Source organism: Physeter macrocephalus, chromosome 10 (genome assembly GCF_002837175.3).
Source record: "Physeter macrocephalus isolate SW-GA chromosome 10, ASM283717v5, whole genome shotgun sequence".
Lineage (NCBI taxonomy): Eukaryota > Metazoa > Chordata > Mammalia > Artiodactyla > Physeteridae > Physeter > Physeter macrocephalus.
Window position 1 is genome coordinate 55,729,791 of NC_041223.1, and position 21,236 is coordinate 55,751,026.

The window sequence follows — 21,236 nt, forward strand, 5'->3', positions numbered from 1 at the left end:
GTGGGAGCATGTATGCATCTGTTGGGAATAAAAATACCCCCCACATCCAAGTTATATCATCTCTTTAAATACCTTAGAATGAAGTGGGATTTTAGGTTTCCTTTATATTTAATGTTTATTTGAGCAACTCTTTATGCCAGTGTTTTGTGGACTGATTGTCATCTACATGTTGACTGTTTCCTTAGAGCATTTAAGGTATTTGATGTAGTTACTCAAGGCATGAAGTGTGTGGGTGAGTCACTTTGATGCCTTCGTAGGTGGTGGGAATGCAACCAGTGTATTTCTGTACAGTATGAACCGTCAGAATGTTAGTGTATGATAATGGTGGATGTTCATAGTAATAATTGTGTCATCAAGAACATGTTAATGTGTGTTATTCTCTCTGAGGATGTGCTCTTTAAGGAGGCAGGGAAACAATTTAGAAGCAGCTGGATTCAGATTTTTTCTCTTAAACACAGTTGTCTTTCAACTACCTGGAAAACTCTTTACCAAACAACTCAGGAGACTTGTGATGGCTAGGATTTTATTTTACTGAGAAATAATTTAGACCAAGATTTGTCCATATTTAAATTAACTTAATGTGGAGACTGGTATCTGGAGGAGCTGATTTTTCACAAATTGATATCCAATAACTGGGCCAGAGCTACAAAAATAAATGTGGGAAATAATATTAGAGGGGACATTAGTATATTTGTGAAATTGATTTTTAAAAATAGAATGTATGAGGAAATAATAGGAATTAATTGATAGAAAAGAGTGTGTACTATTCTGATAAATATGGAATACAATGGCAAATTAAAATAAAGTGTACTTGAGCAGTTCATGCTTCATAATTTGAGGTCTTGAATAATTATTAGTGAATAGTACCTTAAGATTATAAAAGCAAAACGTCTTGAGAGAAATATATAATTATTAATGAATGAATGGAGCAGAAAAATTTTAGTATGTTTCATTAAGCAGTTTAGTTAGAACAGACATCAGTTAAAAGATAATCATGTGTTAATGCTGAAATCATTGCTGGTTATTACTTGGAAGTGTGTTATATATATTATTTTTTTAGATTGGATCCTGAAAATTTAGTTTGTGTTTCTGTTTGATTGTTTGGCACACATTTCTTTTTCCCTCTCTCTAGTAACTACCTGGATGTAACTTGTAGAAACTGATTAATTCCTATACAATGGAGAAAAACCTTTGGGCGGTTGGGAGTGGGATTTGGGGTGGGAGTAGATTGAATAGCAGAGACGGTAGCTTTCCCCGTGCCAGATTGCAGAAGGAGCCGTGGAGGGTTTGGGGAGAGCTGTGAGTAATCCATTGTGACAATTCTGTAGGTCTGAGATGTATGGAGAATTCATAGCCGGAATCATGTATAACTTGCTGGCTCAGTGCCTGACGTGTTTTTGGCGGGGGGAACAGAGCATCAGATTAGTGCCAAAAAAAAAAAAAAAAAATTAAAGAAACGGGCCTAAAATAGGTTTTCTCCCTCTGTGTTTAGAGCATTCATTCCTGGGAGGTGAGGACTGTATACAGCATATTGCTTTTAACTCTCAAAGTTTCACTTAGATGTAATTTAAAATATATGAATAATAACAATGGTAGGGTTTATATACAGAGAGTGATGATAATTCATTTTGTTTGAGCCAAAATACATTTTTTATTTCTAGTTAAATTTTAAGAGAAACTGTTCTCGATGATGATGATGTGTATTTTAAAAGAAAATGTGTGAAAATAGGTTACCTTAGAATCAAATATGCTACACTTAAATGGGTCTTTTTATCAGGTTCTAAGTGTGTTTTAAATGAATTTGTAGAATGTATGCATTCATCACATTATTTGTTGAACACTTACAAAGTGACAACCTCTTTTTTAAGAGCTGAGGATATATACTGGTAAACAAAACAGAGCCCCTGCTTGCAGAGAGATTACAGTCTAATAAGAGATTTCAGTCAGAGAAACCAGGAAGTATACGGACACGGAGGCCTGAGCAAGCTTGTGTTTGGGGGATAGAGTGAGGGAGCAAAGGGGAAAGTGGAAGGAAATGAGATGAGAGAGCAAGGCAGAGGCTGGGTCATTTAGGGCCTTATGGACTAGGAAAGGAGTTTGGACTTTACTCCAAGTGTCATAGGAAGTCATTGTAGGGTTTTGAGAAGGAGGGTTATGTGATCTGAATTATATATAAAAAATATATACGTATTTTAAAAAAGTCACTCTGGTGTGGTGAAGAAGCAGTAACAGAGGCAAATAGAGGCAGCAGTGATACCAGATGTTGCAGTAATCCAGGTGAGAGATGATGACGGCTTGGACCAAGGTGCTAAAAGTGGAGGTGGTGACACAAGGTCTGATTGAGAATGTTTTTTCAGGTAGATCTGATAGCACTTTCTGATAGAGGGTGTGAGAGAAACCTGGGTGATTGATTCTTAGGATTTTGGCCTAAACAGGTTAGTGAATGGTAGATTACTGGTTTGCTGAGATGTATGAATATTTCTGCCAAATTAATTCTAAACCTTTACCTCTTAAATGAGAAATGATTATATCAATAGTATCTTAAGTACGTGAAATTAAAAAGAAATCATCACAGAAACTTTTTTTTTTTAATAGGCGGAGTATGTCCAGCTTGTCACTGAACTTCGAATGACAAGAGCCATTCAGCCTCAGATTAATGCTTTTTTACAGGGCTTTCATATGTTCATTCCACCTTCCCTCATACAACTTTTTGATGAATATGAATTGGTAAGGAAAAACATCAGTTCTTTTTAAAAAATTTTTATTTATTTATTTTTGGCTGTGTTGGGTCTCCGTTGCTGCGCGCAGGTTTTCTCTAGTTGCGGCGAGTGGGGGCTACTCTTTGTTGTGGTGCTCGGGCTTCTTATTGCGGTGGCTTCTCTTGTTGCGGAGCACCGGCTCTAGGCGTGCAGGCTTCAGTAGTTGTGGCACACGGGCTCAATAGTTGTGGCTCGCGGGCTCAAGAGCGCAGGCTCAGTAGTGTGGTGCACGGGCTTAGTTGCTCCGCGGCATGTGGGATCTTCCCGGACCAGGGCTTGAACCGTGTTCCCTGCATTGGCAGGTGGATTCTTAACCACTGCACTACTAGGGAAGTCCCAAACATCAGTTCTTTTGTTGTTATGCAACACAACAACACAAAACTCCAGTTGATGTAGTTTAGAAATAATTTTGGAGCACAGTGATGAATGGAATAATGTAGAAGACACTATGGTTTAATGTTGATTTTTAGGGAGGTATAAGATTTGTGATTGTGCTTCTCTTAAGGTTAATAACCAGATTAGCAATTTCTTAATGTGGAATGGAGTGAGATGATGATAAAGAAAAATGGAATGTATTTCCAAAGTGTTCTACATGGGAGATGTTGAAGGCCAATCTTCCCAAAAGCAATATTCATATTATTTCTAAATTTTTTGTTTGGCTGTATGAAGTAAAGGATACTGTTAGTAACTTCTTGTACCTCCACAAAGAAAAATTGATTGAGGGATTTTCTTGTTGTATTTCTGTTATCTTCTCCAGCTTATTTCATCATGTATATAATTTTATAATTTTCCATTTTAACCATGTATGGAGTCCACTTTCTTTGCAGGCCCCTTGTCTCTAATGAATGTTTTGTTTTGCTTCTATAATTTGCCTGCCCTTTACTGTGATCTAACAGGATTTCTGATTTTATATGATTTATGTCTGCATTTTCCCCCATTTCCTTTTTTCTCTTTTATTTTTTGCAGTAAATTATTTGCAAGCTCTTTGAGTTGTCTAACTCCTTAATACAACCACACAATATTTTAAATAGAGTATGGCTGCTTTCTTAGTTTGGAATAATAAATTTTAGATTTGGAATAAAAAATTTTATAATTTGGAATAATAAATTTTAGATCAGTGGAAAAGTATCCTTTGGCTTTTATTCTGTCTCATAAAATTAGTTTCACCCTATGCCTTTCATTTTAATATATGAATAAGTACATTGGTGTGTACCGGTTAATTTTACATAAACCAGTATTTTCAATTTATCACTCATAGTATGTCTTAGTATAGTAGTGGACAAAATTTGCTAAATAATGTTGAAGTCCATGGTGACTTAGTTTCACTAAATGTCAGTTTTGAGGGTTTTTTGTTGTGTTTTTACGGTTAAGATGAATGGTTTTATTTAGCATAGACTTGTCTAGTTTTGGTATAACCATAAAAGTTACTATTTTTAGTATTTGAAAATGGAGGAGTACTTATGAATTGTTAAGCAGAAAATTACATTATTTTCTGGACCTATGTATAAAAAACAAATAGCAACAACACAAATAACTGACAAAAACTTTGCCTCATAATTTACTGAGTTTAATGAAACTTTTTATTGAACTACAGTATACATGAGAAAAGTACATGCATCGTAAATGTATAGCTTGATGAATTTTCACAAACTGTATACACCCATAAAACAGCGCCCAGATCAAGAAACTGAGAAATCCTAACACCCCAGATCCCTCTCATGTCCTCTTCCAGTCACTCTCACCCCTCATGGGTATCCACTCTCCTGGCTTCTAATAATATAGACTATGTTACCTGTTTTTGAACTTAATGTAAATGGAATAATCACCTAGAATATATCTGACTTCTTTAGCACAGCTTTTTGTTTGTGAGAATCATATGTATTATTGCAAGCAGTTGTAATGTGTTCCTTTTCATTGCTCTGTAGTACTTCATTGTATTAATATACTTTTTTTTTGGTCTTTTCTACTCTTGATGAACATTTGGTGGGTAGTTTTCAGTTTCAGGCTGTTCTGTAGATTATATATCTTGGAGTGGAATTGCTGGGATTTAGGGGGTGCATTTATTCCATTAGGGTAGATACTAGCAAGTAGTTTTCCAGAGTAGTATGTCAGTTTACACTCCCACCAACAGGTTATGAGAGTTCTGGGTATTCTGCATCCTAAATGGCATTTGATATTTTTGTCTTTTTTATTTTTACCATTCGGGTGGAATAGTAGTGGTATTTCCTGGTGATTTTAGTTTGTATTTCCTGGTATTGAGTGTGGGATTGAGTGTGTTTTATATGTTTATTGGCCGTTTGTATACTCTGTTTTTGAAGTGTTTATTCAAGTAATTTGTCCATTTTTCTGTTGTGTTTTCTGTTTGTTTTTTTTTTAAACACTGATTTGTAGGAATCTTTTTTTTGTGTGTGTGTGGTACGCGGGCCTTTCACTGCTGTGGCCTCTCCCATTGCGGAGCACAGGCTCTGGATGCACAGGCTCAGCGGCCATGGCTCACGGGCCCAGCCGCTCCGCGGCATGTGGGATCTTCCCGGACGGCGGCACGAACCCGCGTCCCCTGCATCGGCAGGCAGACTCTCAACCACTGCGCCACCAGGGAAGCCCTGTAGGAATCTTTATATATTCTTTTTTTTTAAAAATAAATTTATTTATTTTATGATTTATTTTTGGCCTCATTGGGTCTTTGCTGCCGCGCACGGGCTTTCTCTAGTTGCGGCGAGCGGGGGCTACTCTTTGTTGCGGAGTGCAGGCTTCTCATTGCGGTGGCTTCTCTTGTTGTGGAGCACGGCTCTAGGCTCGTGGGCTTCAGTAGTTGTGGCACACGGGCTCTAGAGCGCAGATTCAGTAGTTGTGACACACAGGCTTAGTTGCTCAGTGGCATGTGGGATCTTCCCGGACCAGGGATCAAACTTGTGTCCCCTGCATTGGCAGGTGGATTCTTAACCACTGTGCCACCAGGCAAGTCCCACACTTATGTATTTTATTTTCATTAGTCATTTTTGCATTTTACTACAATTGAATTTCTTTTTTGTGTACACATGGCTATTTTTATTTGTATCTGCTTCTCTTCACATTAAGAATACAAATAATAAAACCTATTGAGGGCTTCCCTGGTGGCGCAGGGGTTGAGAGTCTGCCTGCCGATGCAGGGGACACGGGTTCGTGCCACCAGGGATCAAACTTGTGTCCCCTGCATTGGCAGGCGGATTCTTAACTGCTTATCCACCAGGATAGCCCTATATATTCTTTATAGGAAGGAGTCTTTGTTAGATATATGTATTATGAAGATCTTCTCCTACTTTGGTGTCTTTTAACTAATAAAAGTTTTTAGTTTTAACGCAGTTCAGTTTATCACTTGTTTTTTCTCTTCCCTTTTTTTTTTTTGGTCTCTTCCCTTTTTTTTTTTTTTTTTAAATGAATGAAGCTTTTTGTGTCCTGTTTAAGAAATTGTTTCTTATTCCAAGGTCATGAAAGTGTTTTCCTGTATTTTCTTCTGAAAACTTTATTCCTTTGTCTTTTACATTTAGGTTTGCTACTGGTAAGTTTTTAATTGTGGTTCTTACATTAGAAGTTAGGTCAGGATTCCTAGTCTGTCTTCTACTCTGGCTTTACTAAGTTGAGCTGATTCAAATGGTGGGATTGTTTTGGAAGAGCAGTGTTGTTGGCATGACACTTGCTTATGCAGTGATGATAATTATTTTTATTAAACACTTAGTATTTGCCAGGTACTTCATGTGTATTAACTTTTAAAACCTTCACATCAGACCCCTGAGGTAACGTATTATTCCCATTTTACAGATGAGAAAAACTAGGCCAAAGAAGGTATGGGACTTGCTCATGTTCACAGAGTATGTGTTACAGCCAGACTGTGAACCCGTGGTCTCTGACCACAGCCCAGTCTCTCTTCATCAGTATTGCCTCTCAGTGGCGTGAACTATAAGTAGGACTTGGTTTTAGAACCTTTGGTGTGACTTTGTGTCTTTCGTAGGAAAGGGCTCTGCTACACTGGGATAGAAAACTTTTTTTAAGAGTTGGTGCAAACATCTAAGCTAGATGTTCATCAGAGTTAAAGGATACTGGTTAGATTCTAGAGTTTTAGTGAAAAGAAGGTATCCAGTAGCATCAGTGTCCTTAACTGGATGTGTATTCATCCATTTGTGGACAGAACACAGTCTCAAGTCAAGAGATGATCATCAGGTTCAAAAATGGTGACAACATTTTGTGATTACTATATCTATAACATTGTTACAGTTGAGGGGTTCCTCAAATGTCTGAGGGACTGTCCTGCCATACTGTGCTGCTTATGAGTTTATCCATGGTGGTACCAGGATAGTAAAACACTGAGTCATGTAAATTCTAGGTAAGCTAAGAGCTGTGAACACCTGCATGACTCAGTTTCTGACTATTAGTTTATGGGTTATGTATGTTGTACCTAATTCCAACAGACCAATTCAATTATTTTATCACTTCCCTGGTGGTCCAGTGGTTAAGATTTTGCCTTCCAATGCAGGGAGTGCAGCTAAGATCCCACATGCCTCGGGGCCAAAAAACCAAAACATAAACAGAAGCAGTATTGTAACAAATTGAACAAAGACTTTAAAAATGGTCCACATCAAAAAAATCTTAAAATAAATAGGGGCTTCCCTGGTGGCACAGTAGTTAAGAGTCTGCCTGCCAATACAGGGGACACGGGTTCGAGTCCTGGTCTGGGAAAGTCCCACATGCTGCAGAGCAGCTAAGCCTGCGAGCCACAACTACTGAAGCCCGTGCGCCCAGAGCCCGTGTTCCGCAACAAGAGAAGCCATCACAATGAGAAGCCCGCGCACGCAATGAAGAATAGCCCCTGCTCGCCGCAACTAGAGAAAAGCTCGCACGTAGCAACAAAGACCCAACACAGCCAAAAATAAATATATAACTTTAAAATATATATATTAAAAAAATAATAAATCATTGATTGGGATTTTAAATCTTTTTGTTATATGCATATGTACTTTGTATTGTGGACTTCCCATTTCATCTGTTTTCAGTTTAATAACTTTTTTTGCCCAGGTGTTAAATGGGATAATAAAGATCTTTTGTCCTCTTCACAAAGTCATAACATATGATGTTCATGAAATGCTTCAAATTTCCTGAGAGAATATCGTCTCACTCATTTTATTCACAATTATTAACAATGAAAGCATACTTAATATTATTAAAATCTTATCTTCGGCCTAGAAGGGAAGAGGATTAAACTCATGGGTTGTAAGAAACATGTAACAGTCATCCGTATTCCTTTTGGCAGATCTGTGTCAGGGTACTGCCAGGGAACAGAATTTCCCCAGATGGTTCAAATAAAGAAACTTTAATGAAGGAACTTAAAGAGGCATGGGCAGGTTAGGAATAAACAAGATATGGTTGAGGCATCCAGAGAATAGCAACAGTGGAAAGCCTTTATCACCCCTAGAATTGAAGACAAGTGGAGGAATTACTGTGAGGAGCCCGGTGAGAGCCTGAACCACCAGGGGCCACCAGGTGGCAGCTCTAGTTGAGGAGACATAGCTACTGCAAAGATGTACTGAAGCAGGGAGGGAGCAGAAAATACTCTTACCTGCAGACTCCTGCCTGTTTCCCAGTGATGGAGCCCAACCTGAAACCAACAGGCAAGAGAGCCAGTCTGCAGGGATCAGCCTCTTGGGGGCACAGAATGTGCAAAGGAAGATGGAGAATGTATTTGGTGGTGATAAAATGCACCCTACCAGAATGCCTTCATCTAGTTAAAGTATTTTATAATACTACGGGAAGGAGGACTAAAACACACCCTAGACAGGCAGTTCTCAAACTTTTTGGTCTTAGGACCCCTTACAAGAAAAGAGTTTGTTTATGTGGTTTATAGTAATTGATACTTAACTGTATTTGAAATTCAAACAGAAATGTAAAATTTTTAATTAATTCACATAAAAATAACAATTCATTACATATTAACATAAATAAAACATTTAAGAAATTAAAACTGCATTTTCCAGAATAAAACAAAAATAGTGGGAAAAGTGGCATTGTTTACATCTTTGCAAGTTTCTTTAATGTCTGGCTTAATAGGAGAAACTGGGTTCTCATATCTGCTTCTGCTTATAATCTGTTGTGATATGTTGCTTGCTTGAACTATATGGAGAAAATCCAGCCTCAGATAAGTTGGAAAAGAGAGAACCTTGCAGATTCCTTAAATAGATCCCAGAAACACCCAAGAGTTCTGAGACACCATCTTACGTTGGCCTTCATTAGTATTTTTCAGAGCATACTCTATACTAGTCAGGTATATATTATGAGGAGTTGCTGTAGGAGAAGTGATTTTGAACCACATGGTATCTATCTCTGCAATAACAAAGTCTGGTGTTCTGGCTTGTTGGTGTTAAGCTTAGGCTAGTTATTACCTCACTTTACTGTGTAAACACATCCAACATGAAATACGGGCTGATTCAGAGATTTGGACAAGCCTTTTTCATGTTCTCTTTTCTCTTGGGGAACATGATGGTAAATACTTTTGCCATTATTAATTTCATTCTTAGTTATTGGATTGATATTTTGTTTGTTTAATGATCTTCCTGGAAAAAAGAAGGATACCAAAAGTCATTAGTAGGAAAATTGCATTTTTTTTTCACCTTGGAGAAATTTGACTTGAAAGTTGGATTAGAATTATTCCAGAATAGAGTTCTTCAAAGGTCTAAATCTGTTTTGTTTTTTTAAAAATAATAACTATTTTTATTATAACTACTCCTTTTTTTCTAGTGATTAGGGTTTCTTGATCTTTTCCTTTGCTTAACCCAGATTTATTTAGGTATTTGTTTTCACTTTCATACTGAGAGTACAGTATTTTTATAGAATTTAACAAATTTATAAAATATATATAAACCAAAGATAATAATGTTCACAAAATTATTGCACATATAAACTGTTGTGGCATATGTGTTTCTATATGAAGGTAAACTGTTATCTCATGTTTTAATTGTGTCAGTGTAGAGACATCTCCACATCTCACAATATTTGAGATTATTAGTATCAAGGGTTCTCTCTCAGGTAGTACTTGTTATTGATGACTTGCAGATACTGTTACAAAAATAAATCAGTTTTACATGGGATTAGTTTCTAATTAAGGCAAATTTACTATTTAAATGTAATCACTTTTTTTTCCCAGCGAAGATTAATGAAATATTTTTCTTCTTCCCCAAAGGAGCTACTGCTTTCTGGCATGCCAGAAATTGATGTGAGTGATTGGATAAAAAATACTGAATACACAAGTGGCTATGAAAGAGAAGATCCAGTTATTCAGGTAAAGTCTCTCTAGAGCTTAGAATGAAGTTAAGTTTTGCTATTTAATCTTGTAAGCTTTTCAGCACTATTGGATGAAAACCTACATTAATTAACAAAGTAAAGTTTTTCCCTAAATCTTCTCATGGGAATTGCATATGAACACTTTGTATGAAATCTTTTTTGATAAATGAGTTTCATGGAATAAAATAAGCTTTATGAATATTGTATATTTCTCTGGTACTAAGAAGCCTGCAGTTGCTGTGAAATATAAGCTAAGTTTTTTATTGTTGTTTTTAGTGGTTCTGGGAAGTTGTGGAAGATATTACTCCAGAGGAGAGAGTTCTTCTGTTGCAGTTTGTTACTGGCAGGTAAGAAGTGTTTTTATGATAATGTGGGAAGAATTTAATAGATTCCATTTCTAATGGCTTAGACATAAAACAACTCAAAATGAATTATTACTCTGAATTATCAATTTCTCACCTCCTTTTCTATTTTTTTAGATATTAAACAAAGGTTTATTTAGGCATTAAAGTTAAAACATATAGTAGTGCTCAATAAATGTTTATTTAAGGTAGAAAAGATAAACTGTTCCAATCAGGGCTATCAGCATGTATATTATATTTTATAACTTGGTAGTCTTTTCATTCTTCAGGTAAGTCAATGACAGTAGCCAGCATTTGTTGCTGGGACAACACACACACACATGCACACAATACATAATAATACCCATACACAGCAGTTTTTCTCCAATTCTTATCAAACTTCAAAGTCTTAAGATTTGTGGCCTGAAAAATAATTTGTGATACCACACTTTGAAAAGTCTACTTTTGGAACCCATTAAATATCACAGATATTAGAAAACTAGATGATTTAAACCTCTTTTAACTTACAGTTCTGAAAGATGTAAAAGAAAAGGTCTGATTTTCATTCTTTTTTTAAAAAAATTAATTAATTTATTTTTTATTTATTCATTTTTGGCTGCATTGGGTCTTCATTGCTGCATACAGGCTTTCTGTAGTTGCGGTGAGCGGGGGCTACTCTTTGTTGCGGTGCGCAGGCTTCTCATTGCAGTGGCTTCTCTTGTTGCAGACCACACGTTCTAGGCGTGCGGGCTCAGTAGTTGCAGCTCGTGGGCTCTAGAGCGCAGGCTCAGTAGATGTGGTGCACGGGCCTAGTTGCTCCATGGCATGTGGGATCTTCCCGGGCCAGGGCTCGAACCCGTGTCCCCTGCATTGGCAGGCGGATTCTTAACCACTGTGCCACCAGGGAATTCCTGATTTTCATTCTTGATACCTTAGAATTTCATCCGTGTCCTTCTATTTATGAAAATATAGTTCAGTCATTCCATTATAAATGTACATGGTTCTTCTAAGAAAGTTGGAACACAGAAAATTAGAAGAAATAGAAAAACCATCACCTGCCACCAATAAGCACTGTAAATAATTTGATGTATTTATTTTTTCCTACCTGTTTTAAAAACATAGTGTGAATATATATCCATCTTATATATATGTAATTTAAGGTCAACTGTTTTATTTTTAAAGTAGTTCATAACCATTATAGAAAATTTTGAAAATGGAGACTATAGGTAGAAGAAAATGAAAATCCCATTAAGTAATTACACTATTTAGAGTTAACACTATTAATATTTTGCTGTATTTTCTTAGTTTTTTAGGTATATAATTAGAAAAATATATACTATATACCTATATAATATATACTATATACCTAATTTCAAAGAATAAATAAAACATGAATTATTCACAGATTATAGACTAAAGATATGAAAGAAAATCTTGTCAGTTTTTTTTTTTTGGCTACTTAATGCCAGGAAATACCTAGAGATTTGAGTAATTTAATAAAAAGCATTAAACAAAAATTATTTTTTCTATGTAGGAAGGTTAGACAATTCAAATTTTAAAAAAATCACCTTTAATATCAGTCTCTGAATATAATCACTTAACATTTTGGTTATTTTTCCAGAATTTTTCTCACATATATAAATTTTTATTTTTAAAAAACATTGTTCCTATTTTGTAACTTTTGAATTTAGCAATGTATCATTAAAAATTGTTTCATTTATAGATCTAGTTTTTAAAATGGCTGTCTATTCTTCAGTCCCTGGACCTCCCTTAATTGATATTGTCCTTTATTGCTACATTTTCCTGTTTATGAATAATGCTGAACAAATAAGGAATTCTTGTGCTTTATACACTTGCAGCCCAGTTTGATTATTTATAAATATAGGGTAAATGTAATATATAGGATATATAGGATAAAAATATAGGATAAATTCTTAGAAGGGAAATTTTTAGATACAAAAGTATATAAATTTTTATAACCTTGAGACATTGTTCATTTAACCTTCAGAAAGATATCAGTTTCACCTTAGCCTATTTCTTCTATTCTATCAATACAGGATGTAATCATTTTTATTTTCATAGTTTCATATATATATACTTTGGTGTGGATTTCCTTTCTTTATTTTTTGCACATTATTCTACCATCATTTTCAAAAACTTGGTTTTAAATGTTCTTTATATATAGGAACATTAACTCTGCAAATATCTTTCCCAGTTTATCATTTGCCTTTTAATTATATTAAGTTAAACATACACATTTCCCTGTAATTTAGATTATAAATTTAATTTATAAAAATTATATAATGAAAGTGCTAAATTAGGTTGCAAGTTGATTATCAGTACTTTCCTTATGTTTTTTTAAATAAATTCTTCCCTACTCCCAAGATTTTGTATATATATGTTTATCTACCTTTTTTTCTGTAACTTTTTTGTAGTTTCTGTTTTTACATACCAATTTTTAAGCCATCTGGACTTTATATTGGTTTATGTTATAAGGCAGGGCTCTTTGATTATTTTTCTAAGCAGTTTATATTTAAACACCATTTAATAAATTATTATATTTTCCTTCATGATTCGGTTGGTATGAGTCTTTAAGATGTGGGGAACAATTATTCAAGTTCTTTAGTACTAAAAATGTCTGTTAGATTGCTGCTCTTGTAGAATAGAATACACTTTTAAAAAACACTTTGATTAGTAATACACAGTATGTCTCCCGTGTCAATAGTACAGTCATAGTTAGCAATGCTGAAAAGAACTGCACTGTTTACTATTTAATTGGTCGAGAAGTGTAGCTGCGAATCCATTTAAACTGAGGTGAAGGATGTGGGTAAAGAGTAGAAGCCAAGAGGGAGGAGATATGGGGATATATGTATATGTATAGCTGATTCACTTTGTTATAAAGCAGAAAGTAACACACCATTGTAAAGCAATTATAAAGAGGTTTAAAAAAAAAAGAGCAGAAGCCAAGGAAGCTGAGGGGAAACTACACGGAGCTAAGCTTTACCTTCAGGTTGAAGAATCCACTTTTCGGCACTTAGTCTACATGGAGTCCTTGTTTTGAATTCAAACTAAGTCTTATGTTCTTTTAAACCTTAACTTTCCTTTTACACTAGACCCAGTAATCAATAGGTACAGCATTTGCCATTCTAGACCTAGAGTGTGTTTTTTTTTTTTTCCACTTTTTGGAAAATTCTGTCATTTATATTTAGATTGTAAAATGTCTTTCTCTGTGTCCATAGTATAATTTAAAAGAATCTTACTGAAGAGTCAAATGTGTTCCAGTTGTAGAAGCAAGAATCTGTATCAGCAGTAACTTTAAAATATTTTTATGGTGGTGACAATATTTCGTTTATCTACAAGGCTGTCTTAAATGTCTTACTCGTGTTTCATTGTCTCTTAAGAATAATGAAAGTCAGACTTGATGATTTCTTTGTATATAAAATAGAAATATTTCATTTTTATTAACTGTAATTTTACATTGTATAAGTCAGGTGTCATAATACTCAACCAAAGACCATTTATTTTTCTCATACATGCTTGATGAGCCATAATCTTAGCTAAGATCCACTGGTTATTCAAGTATGGGGCCCAGTCATTGTAGTTTAGAGGAAGAGGAGGAGTAAGGTTTCAGAGATTGTTTGTGAATATCAGTTTACAGAATAATTTCAATTTAGATATGAAAATTGGAGGATCATCTGATTTTTTAAGCTTATTTTTCAAAATTTATTTATATGAAAGACATTAGATTGATCATTCTGTTATTGAAATACTGTGCTGTAATTTGTGTAAGAATTAGTGTCAAGGCTCATCTTCTCACCTTGTCCTGGTGAAGTGGAATACTTGTTTTTAAAGTCTGCCTCTGTAGGAAATTGAAAACAGCTTGCCTTTTATTCCTTTTCATTTTTGGTCACCTTTATTAATTTTTTAGGCAAAGGTAAATATGCAGAAAGTAATGTTTCAGTTTACAGACATATTCAGGTCTTTAGATATTCTCTTTCCCTAAGTAGGAATTGCTCATGTGTTAGTGTTTTGTTAGCAAGATGCAGGCATCCTTTTAACATTCACTTGGATTTCTAAAGTAAGCTTAGGCATTTCATCAATAAAGTGTTTAATAGCAACCAAACTACTTCCCAGCTAGAAAAGAAAAATGCTGGGAAGAGATCTATTTATATTGGATTGTTTTTTTTCACTGTGAATGTAAACATTTCATCTGTGATTTCAGACAGAAAATCCTGGTGCATTATTCGACAATTTTTTTTTAGTGTGTGTGGTAAAACATACTTAACATTAAACATTTTAATCATTTTTAAGTGTACAGTTCTGTGTACAGTCACATATTTGTGCAGCCATCACCACCATTCATCTCCTGAGTTTTTTATCTTTCTCAGTTGAAATTGTACCTATTAAACACTAACTTTCCATTTCCCCAACCCCCAGCCTCTGGCAACCACCGTTCTACTCTCTGTCTCTATGAATTTTATAATTTTTAAAATAGATTTATTTATTTTTATTTATTTATTTTTGGCTGTGTTGGGTCTTCATTGCTGCTCGTGGGCTTTCTCTAGTTGCAGCAAGCGGGGGCTACTCTTCGTTGTGGTGCGCGTGCTTCTCATTGTGGTGGCTTCTCTTGCCTGTGGAGCACGGGCTCTAGGCACACGGGTTTTAGGCACACAGGCTTCAGTAGTTGTGGCACGTGGGCCCGGTAGTTGTGGCTCGCAGGCTTAGTTGCTTCGCAGCATGTGGGATCCTCCCAGACCAGGGCTCAAACCTGGGTCCCCTGCATTGGCAGGTGGATTCTTAACCACTGCGCCACCAGGGAAGTCCCTCTATGAATTTGATTACTTCAGGTCCCTTATGTAAGTGGAATCATACATTATTTGTCTTTTTGTGACTGGCTTATGTCCTCGAGATTCATCCATATTGTAGCATATGTCAGAATTCCCTTCCTTTTAAAGGCTGAATAGTATTCCATTGTATGTGTTTACCACAGTTTGCTTATCCTTTCATTCATGGACAGTTATTTGGGTTAAGTCCACTATTTGGCTGTTGTGAGTAATGCTGCTATGAACATGGATGTACAAATATCTGTTTGAGTCTCTACTTTCTATTCTTTTGGATATTTACTGTAATTCTATGGTTAATTTTTTTAGAAACTGCGATAATGTTTTCCACAGTGGCTGCACAATTTTACATTTCCACCAGCAATTGCATAAGGGTTTCACTTTCTGCATGTCCTTTCCAATACTTGTTATTTTCTAGTGATCTTTTTTTTTAGATAGTTATCTTAATGCCTATGAGGTGGTTATCTCAATGAGGTTTTGATTTGCATTTCCCTAATGACAAGTGATGTTGATTGAGCATCTTTTTGAATGCTTATAAGCCATTTGTGTATCTTCTTAGGAGAAATGTCTATTTGAGTCCTGTCCCTATTTTTTAAATTTTAAAAATTGTCCCGGGCTTCCCTGGTGGCGCAGTGGTTGAGAATCCGCCTGCCGATGCAGGGGACACGGGTTTGTGCCCCGGTCCGGGAAGATCCCACATGCCGCGGAGCGGCTGGGCCCGTGAGCCATGGCTGCTGAGCCTGCGCGTCCGGAGCCTGTGCTCCGCAACGGGAGAGGCCACAACAGTGAGAGGCCCGCGTACCGCAAAAAAATAAAAAATAAAAAATAAAAATAATAAAAATTGTCCCTATTTTTTGTTGTTGTTAAGTTGTAGGAGTTCTGTATATTTTCTTGATACTAATTCCTTGTCATATTTATGATTTAAAAATATTTTCTCCTGTGGCTCACATTTTCACTCAATTCACGGTGTCCTTTGGCACACAAGTTTTTAATTTTGATGACATGTAATTTATTTTTCTTTTGTTGCCTGTGCCTTTGGTGTCATATCCAAGAAATCATTAACAAATCCAGTGTCATGAAGTTTTTCCCCTGTATTTTCTTCTAAGAATTTTATAGTTTTAGCTCTTCATTTAGGTCTTTGATTCATTTTGTGTTAACTTTTTGTATATGGTGTTAGGTAAGGGTCCAACGTCATTTTTTTGTAGTGGATATCCAGTTTTCTCAACATAATTTGTTGAAAAGACTGTCCTTTTTCCATTGGAGGTTCTTAGCACTCTTGTCAAAAATCATTTGGCCATATATTTAAGGGTTTATTTTGAGGTTCTCTATTCCATTGGTCTATGTATCAGCCTTTATGCCAGTGCCACACTGTTTTGATGACTGCAGTTTTGTAGTTTAAGTTTGGAAATTAGGAACTGTGAGACTTCTGAGTTTGTTCACCTTCCTGTGGTCTCATTATGTTAGGGGACATTTAAAAAAAATACAACCAATGTTGTAAATCTCTGGAAAGAAGTGTAAAGAATTTTCTAGTTTTCCCACCATGTAAAACAATACAAAACAAAAACCCTTTGACTCTAGATATTTTTCACAGACAGGGAAATCATTTGGATAACATGTAAGAGCCTCTGTTGCTTGAATTAATCAAGTAAGCCATTTATTTATTCAGCAAATATTTAATGAACATCTGCTAGATACTAGTCATTTTGCTAATTTGAAATATACCTGTTACCAAGATTTTCCTTGCATGATTACAACTTACTAAGATATGAACTCTTAGTTCCAGGGTCCCACATGGTGGATTTGCTAATATCATGGGTGGAAGTGGATTGCAGAACTTTACAATTGCTGCTGTGCCATATACTCCAAATCTTCTACCGACTTCAAGCACATGGTATGTTAAACTGGTTTATTTAAATGCATTGCAAATTGTTCTGATTAATTTTGAATGATCAAAGGTCTAACTACTGTATTGCTGCATTGAGAGGAAAATCTCAACAGTGATCTCTATTCAACATTTTGTAATCACTGATAAATAAGTAGCTACATAGTTTCTTGCCTTCCCCTTTTTGGTAGGGAAAATGTTTGAGGAAACTACCTACCTATACTCTAATTGAATATGTCTAGTTCAAGTATCGCTAAAGTTACACTGTCATAAGTATCACCATCATTTCAAACTAAATTGCCCTATTGCTTATTTATTTTAGGCTGAAGGGAACTTATTTTCTTCTACTACATTTGCATGCTAAAGGAAACTGCAATGCAGCAGGGTTTTGGGTTTTTTTTCCTTTTAAAATACTACTTCAGGGTTTTCCAATTTGATTGCAAATTTAAGAGGGTGGTTTTACGTTAATTTTGAGTAGTGTTTTCACTGCTAGACAAAACAATAAAAAATTTCAGAGATTTCTTAGGTAATAGTGGTATATTTTTCTTTTAAAGCATCAACATGCTCAAGTTACCTGAATACCCAAGTAAAGAAATACTCAAGGACAGGCTTCTTGTGGCACTACATTGTGGCAGCTATGGTTACACAATGGCATAATGAAGTCTGGAAAATTCATCTGACTGCTGATGCGCAATGCAGAGTCGCAGAAGTAATTTAGGAAACCATCAACAGAAAAGCAGCCTAAATGCAGCCCATAGGCAGGGCTGATGTTTAAAATTCATAAAGGATCAGGTTTCCTTTCTTCCCCCTCTCTTTTCCCTTTTATGTTTTCTCACTTTGTGATACAATTAGAAAATATAAATCACAGTAGTCTTCATTTAAAAAATGCTAATTAAAAATAGTAGAAACTGTCCTTTTTCATATTTCTTTAACCTTATCCAAGAGTGTGTTAAGGCAGAATCTTATTCTACATTCCATGTCTGCTATGTAACTGTTCTGTTAAAAAGGTGTTGTCTCTTTTATTTTTCTATATAGTAAATTATATTAGGACCTCCAGCTTGGTATGTCCTATTGCATGTAAAGTGCCGTTTATATTTTGGAAAACTATTGTATAGAATGGATTAATTTACATTGTGTATAAAGCCACAAATATGTATTTTCCCATATTGAATCTATATTGCAGTGATGTTTTCTATTCTAGCCTTTCAGTATTTTAATATGTAAAGTTTAGACTGATGTGACTAATAAACAGCTGATGAAATGACATCTAATTTATATATTAAAGCTTATGCTATATTGTATGAATTATTTGCATCTTTCAATGGTCAGTTTTTCAGATACATATATTGTCTCAAAGTTTTTCTTATGCCTTATTTTAATTTATATTTTAGATAAAATTAATATACGATATTTTACTGGGTTTCTTTTTGTTACTATTGTTTTATCTGTGAGCTCTAATGATAGATTTGAAAACGTAATCTAATGTGCAGATTACAATTTAAGTTTGTAATTTTTCCTTAAATTTTCTTTTTATTATTAGAATGTTGAGTTCAAGTGATGCATACGTAATACAAAGCAGTGGGTTTTTAAATTTTAGAGTGTCTTTGAAAAGACACAGTTGAGTAGTTACAGCATACCTTTTAGCGGAAGTAGGAACACTCAGACATTTAAAAATACTAATAGGGAATCTGTAATGTTTAGGACCTTGCCTTTGGAAACTAAAAATAGATTATCCAGTGGCATCATTATTGGTAAAATGACTCATATGCATATTTTCTCATATGAGCAGCCACTGTATTTGTCACTGACAAATGTAGACAATGTATATGTCAATATAGTCAAATATGTATTGTATATACATGTATATAGGCATATACGTTGAAAGCTTTGCTAAGTCATAAAACTTCTTTAATACATGTTTTTTGGTCCTCTTTTGTTATTGTGGGTGTTTTTTTAATATTAAGAAAACATCTCTCAACAGATTACATTAAAAACTAAGAAATCTTTTAAAATTACTATCAGCCCTAAAATTAAGATTCAGATGCATTATTTACAACAAATGAAGCTAATAATTTTTAAAATGTTGGTTTTTGAAATTTAATTGTACAAGAGGTCATTGCCTTCTAACTTCAGATAGGTAACTGATTTATTTAATATTACATTGCTTATAATTTTAGTATTTACAAACATTTCTGTTTATAATCATACATTGGCTTTGTCAGATTGGTCCTTTTGCAGGTATTTATGGAGAGGAGATAATAAAACATTAAAAATCTCATGGTTTTATATCCATGAATTTGAATATTTTTTTATATAGAGCTAGCAATTTTAGGGTTTATTCTTTTATATTATCTTTAGTTTCTAAACTAAGAATTTAGCTAATATAAAAAGATTTTATATGGATTAAAAATCCTATTTAAACTAGAGGCAGCAAGTCTTTTTAATTCTATTCCCTGAATTTCTTCTGTAAGTAGATGGATATGTTGAATGCAAATATAAAAAAATGATTAGAGATTTTCTTCTCCTTTGGGTAAAAGAAGATTACACTAATAGGAAAATAACTCTTACAACATGTGGTAGTTTCATATAAGGAAGAAAACAGAAATACAGCACTTTACAGGAGTGAAACTAGAAGGCAAGGGAGCATATTGTAGGAAACTGATGAATGAAAACACCTGGGCAAGAGTAGATTAAGTTATTCAGTTTGTGGGGATAGTGACCACGTAGTTAATAAAACCCATCTTCTAATTCATCCAAAAACAAAATGTAATCTAATGAAATCCTAGTTTTACAACAAGATGCTAAACACAGCTGGTTGTGGTGACATCTTTGTTGGCTTTGGTGGGGCAATGATAGCTTTAAACATAGGTCACACGTTGGAGGCTCAACAGATGAGTCCCACTCACATGTGTTTTGTTTGTTACACCAATTCTAAATTTTTCGTGAGTTGTCAACATTTTAAAAATCTGGTGATTTCATGCAGAAGTCCAGATTTTTGGCTTTTGAGAAATCAGACAGTTTAACATTGGGCAGAGATTCCTAGAAGGCATTATTAGTAGGCTGGAATTGAGTAGAAGCTGCTTCTTGCAATGACTGAACATGCTCTCCAGTTTGCCGTTTTCTTAACCCAGCCTGCTTCACTAACTTATTTTCCTGGCCGTTGACAGCATCAGGGTTTGCTTTAAAAAAAAATCTGCGTTGATTAGAAATGTTCCCCTGGAGTGTAAAGTGATACAGATTCTTTGGAAGGCGATTTGGCAATATCAGATTTTTTAAATGTACACCATAGTCTTTGAATCTACAATTCTACTTATAAGAATTTATCTATGGAGATACTTATTCCCGTACATAACATATTTGTACAAGAATGTTCACTAAAGACTCTTGTTATAGAGAAAAACAGAAATAATTTAAATATCAGTAAGGGGCTGCTAATTGTGTTATAAATACAATAGAAAATTAGTATTTACAAAGAATGCAGTGGATGTATATATACTGATTCGTAAATGTTTCTAAGGTACATTAAGTGAAATAAGGTGTATAGAAGTGTTATTAGTGTGTAAATACAGTATACATAGGGTTATATGCAAGAAAAGTTTGTGGCCCCGAGACTTGCAATATTTGGGAAAATGTAAGATGGGATTAAGACTTTTTCACTATATAACCTTTTTTTCCTGTTTGTCTAAATCACAACCCTGTGTTATTTTCTATATGATATATATAAAATGTCCAGAATCCTAAATCAAGAGAAGACTCAGTAATAGGTTTTATTGAATCTATAAAATGCCATAGCAATAGTGATAAGTAATGTTTTCATAATCACAAAACTTATTTTATAATATGATTAATTTAAAATGAGTATCCTAATCAAACTCTTGACAACATAGTCAAAGAAAGGAATGCTCCTTTGCCCACAAAGCTCTGTTTCCATATTGCCTGATAATTAGCACTGTTTATAGCTGTCTCAAATTCTACTAATTATTTATTTGAATTTACACTTCCCCCCAATTTTCCTTTTTTTAAAATAACAAAAAGTGGTACTTATTTAACATGGGAAAATCTGGAAATCATGGATTCATGTACTGACTGGAAAAAAGCAATAAAT

General features: G+C 34.7%; 1 protein-coding gene across 4 annotated transcripts in view; it reads left to right on the top strand.

Annotated features, from left to right (window-relative positions):
• The window catches only part of HACE1 (HECT domain and ankyrin repeat containing E3 ubiquitin protein ligase 1), a 97,149-nt gene extending 78,265 nt beyond the window's left edge, over window positions 1-18,884 (top strand). For 2 of the 4 annotated variants that reach the window (XM_024115520.3, XM_024115521.2), the window contains 5 exons: window positions 2,596-2,727; window positions 9,967-10,065; window positions 10,344-10,414; window positions 17,027-17,140; window positions 17,686-18,402. In XM_024115520.3, coding sequence (XP_023971288.1) covers window positions 2,596-2,727; window positions 9,967-10,065; window positions 10,344-10,414; window positions 17,027-17,140; window positions 17,686-17,788 — 519 coding nt within the window. In that variant the 3' untranslated portion in view covers window positions 17,789-18,402. Of the gene's footprint in view, window positions 1-2,595; window positions 2,728-9,966; window positions 10,066-10,343; window positions 10,415-17,026; window positions 17,141-17,685 lie in introns of all 4 variants that reach the window. The other 2 variants (XM_024115519.3, XM_024115518.3) reach the window with 2 other exon arrangements.
• Window positions 18,885-21,236: the final 2,352 nt, after the last annotated feature.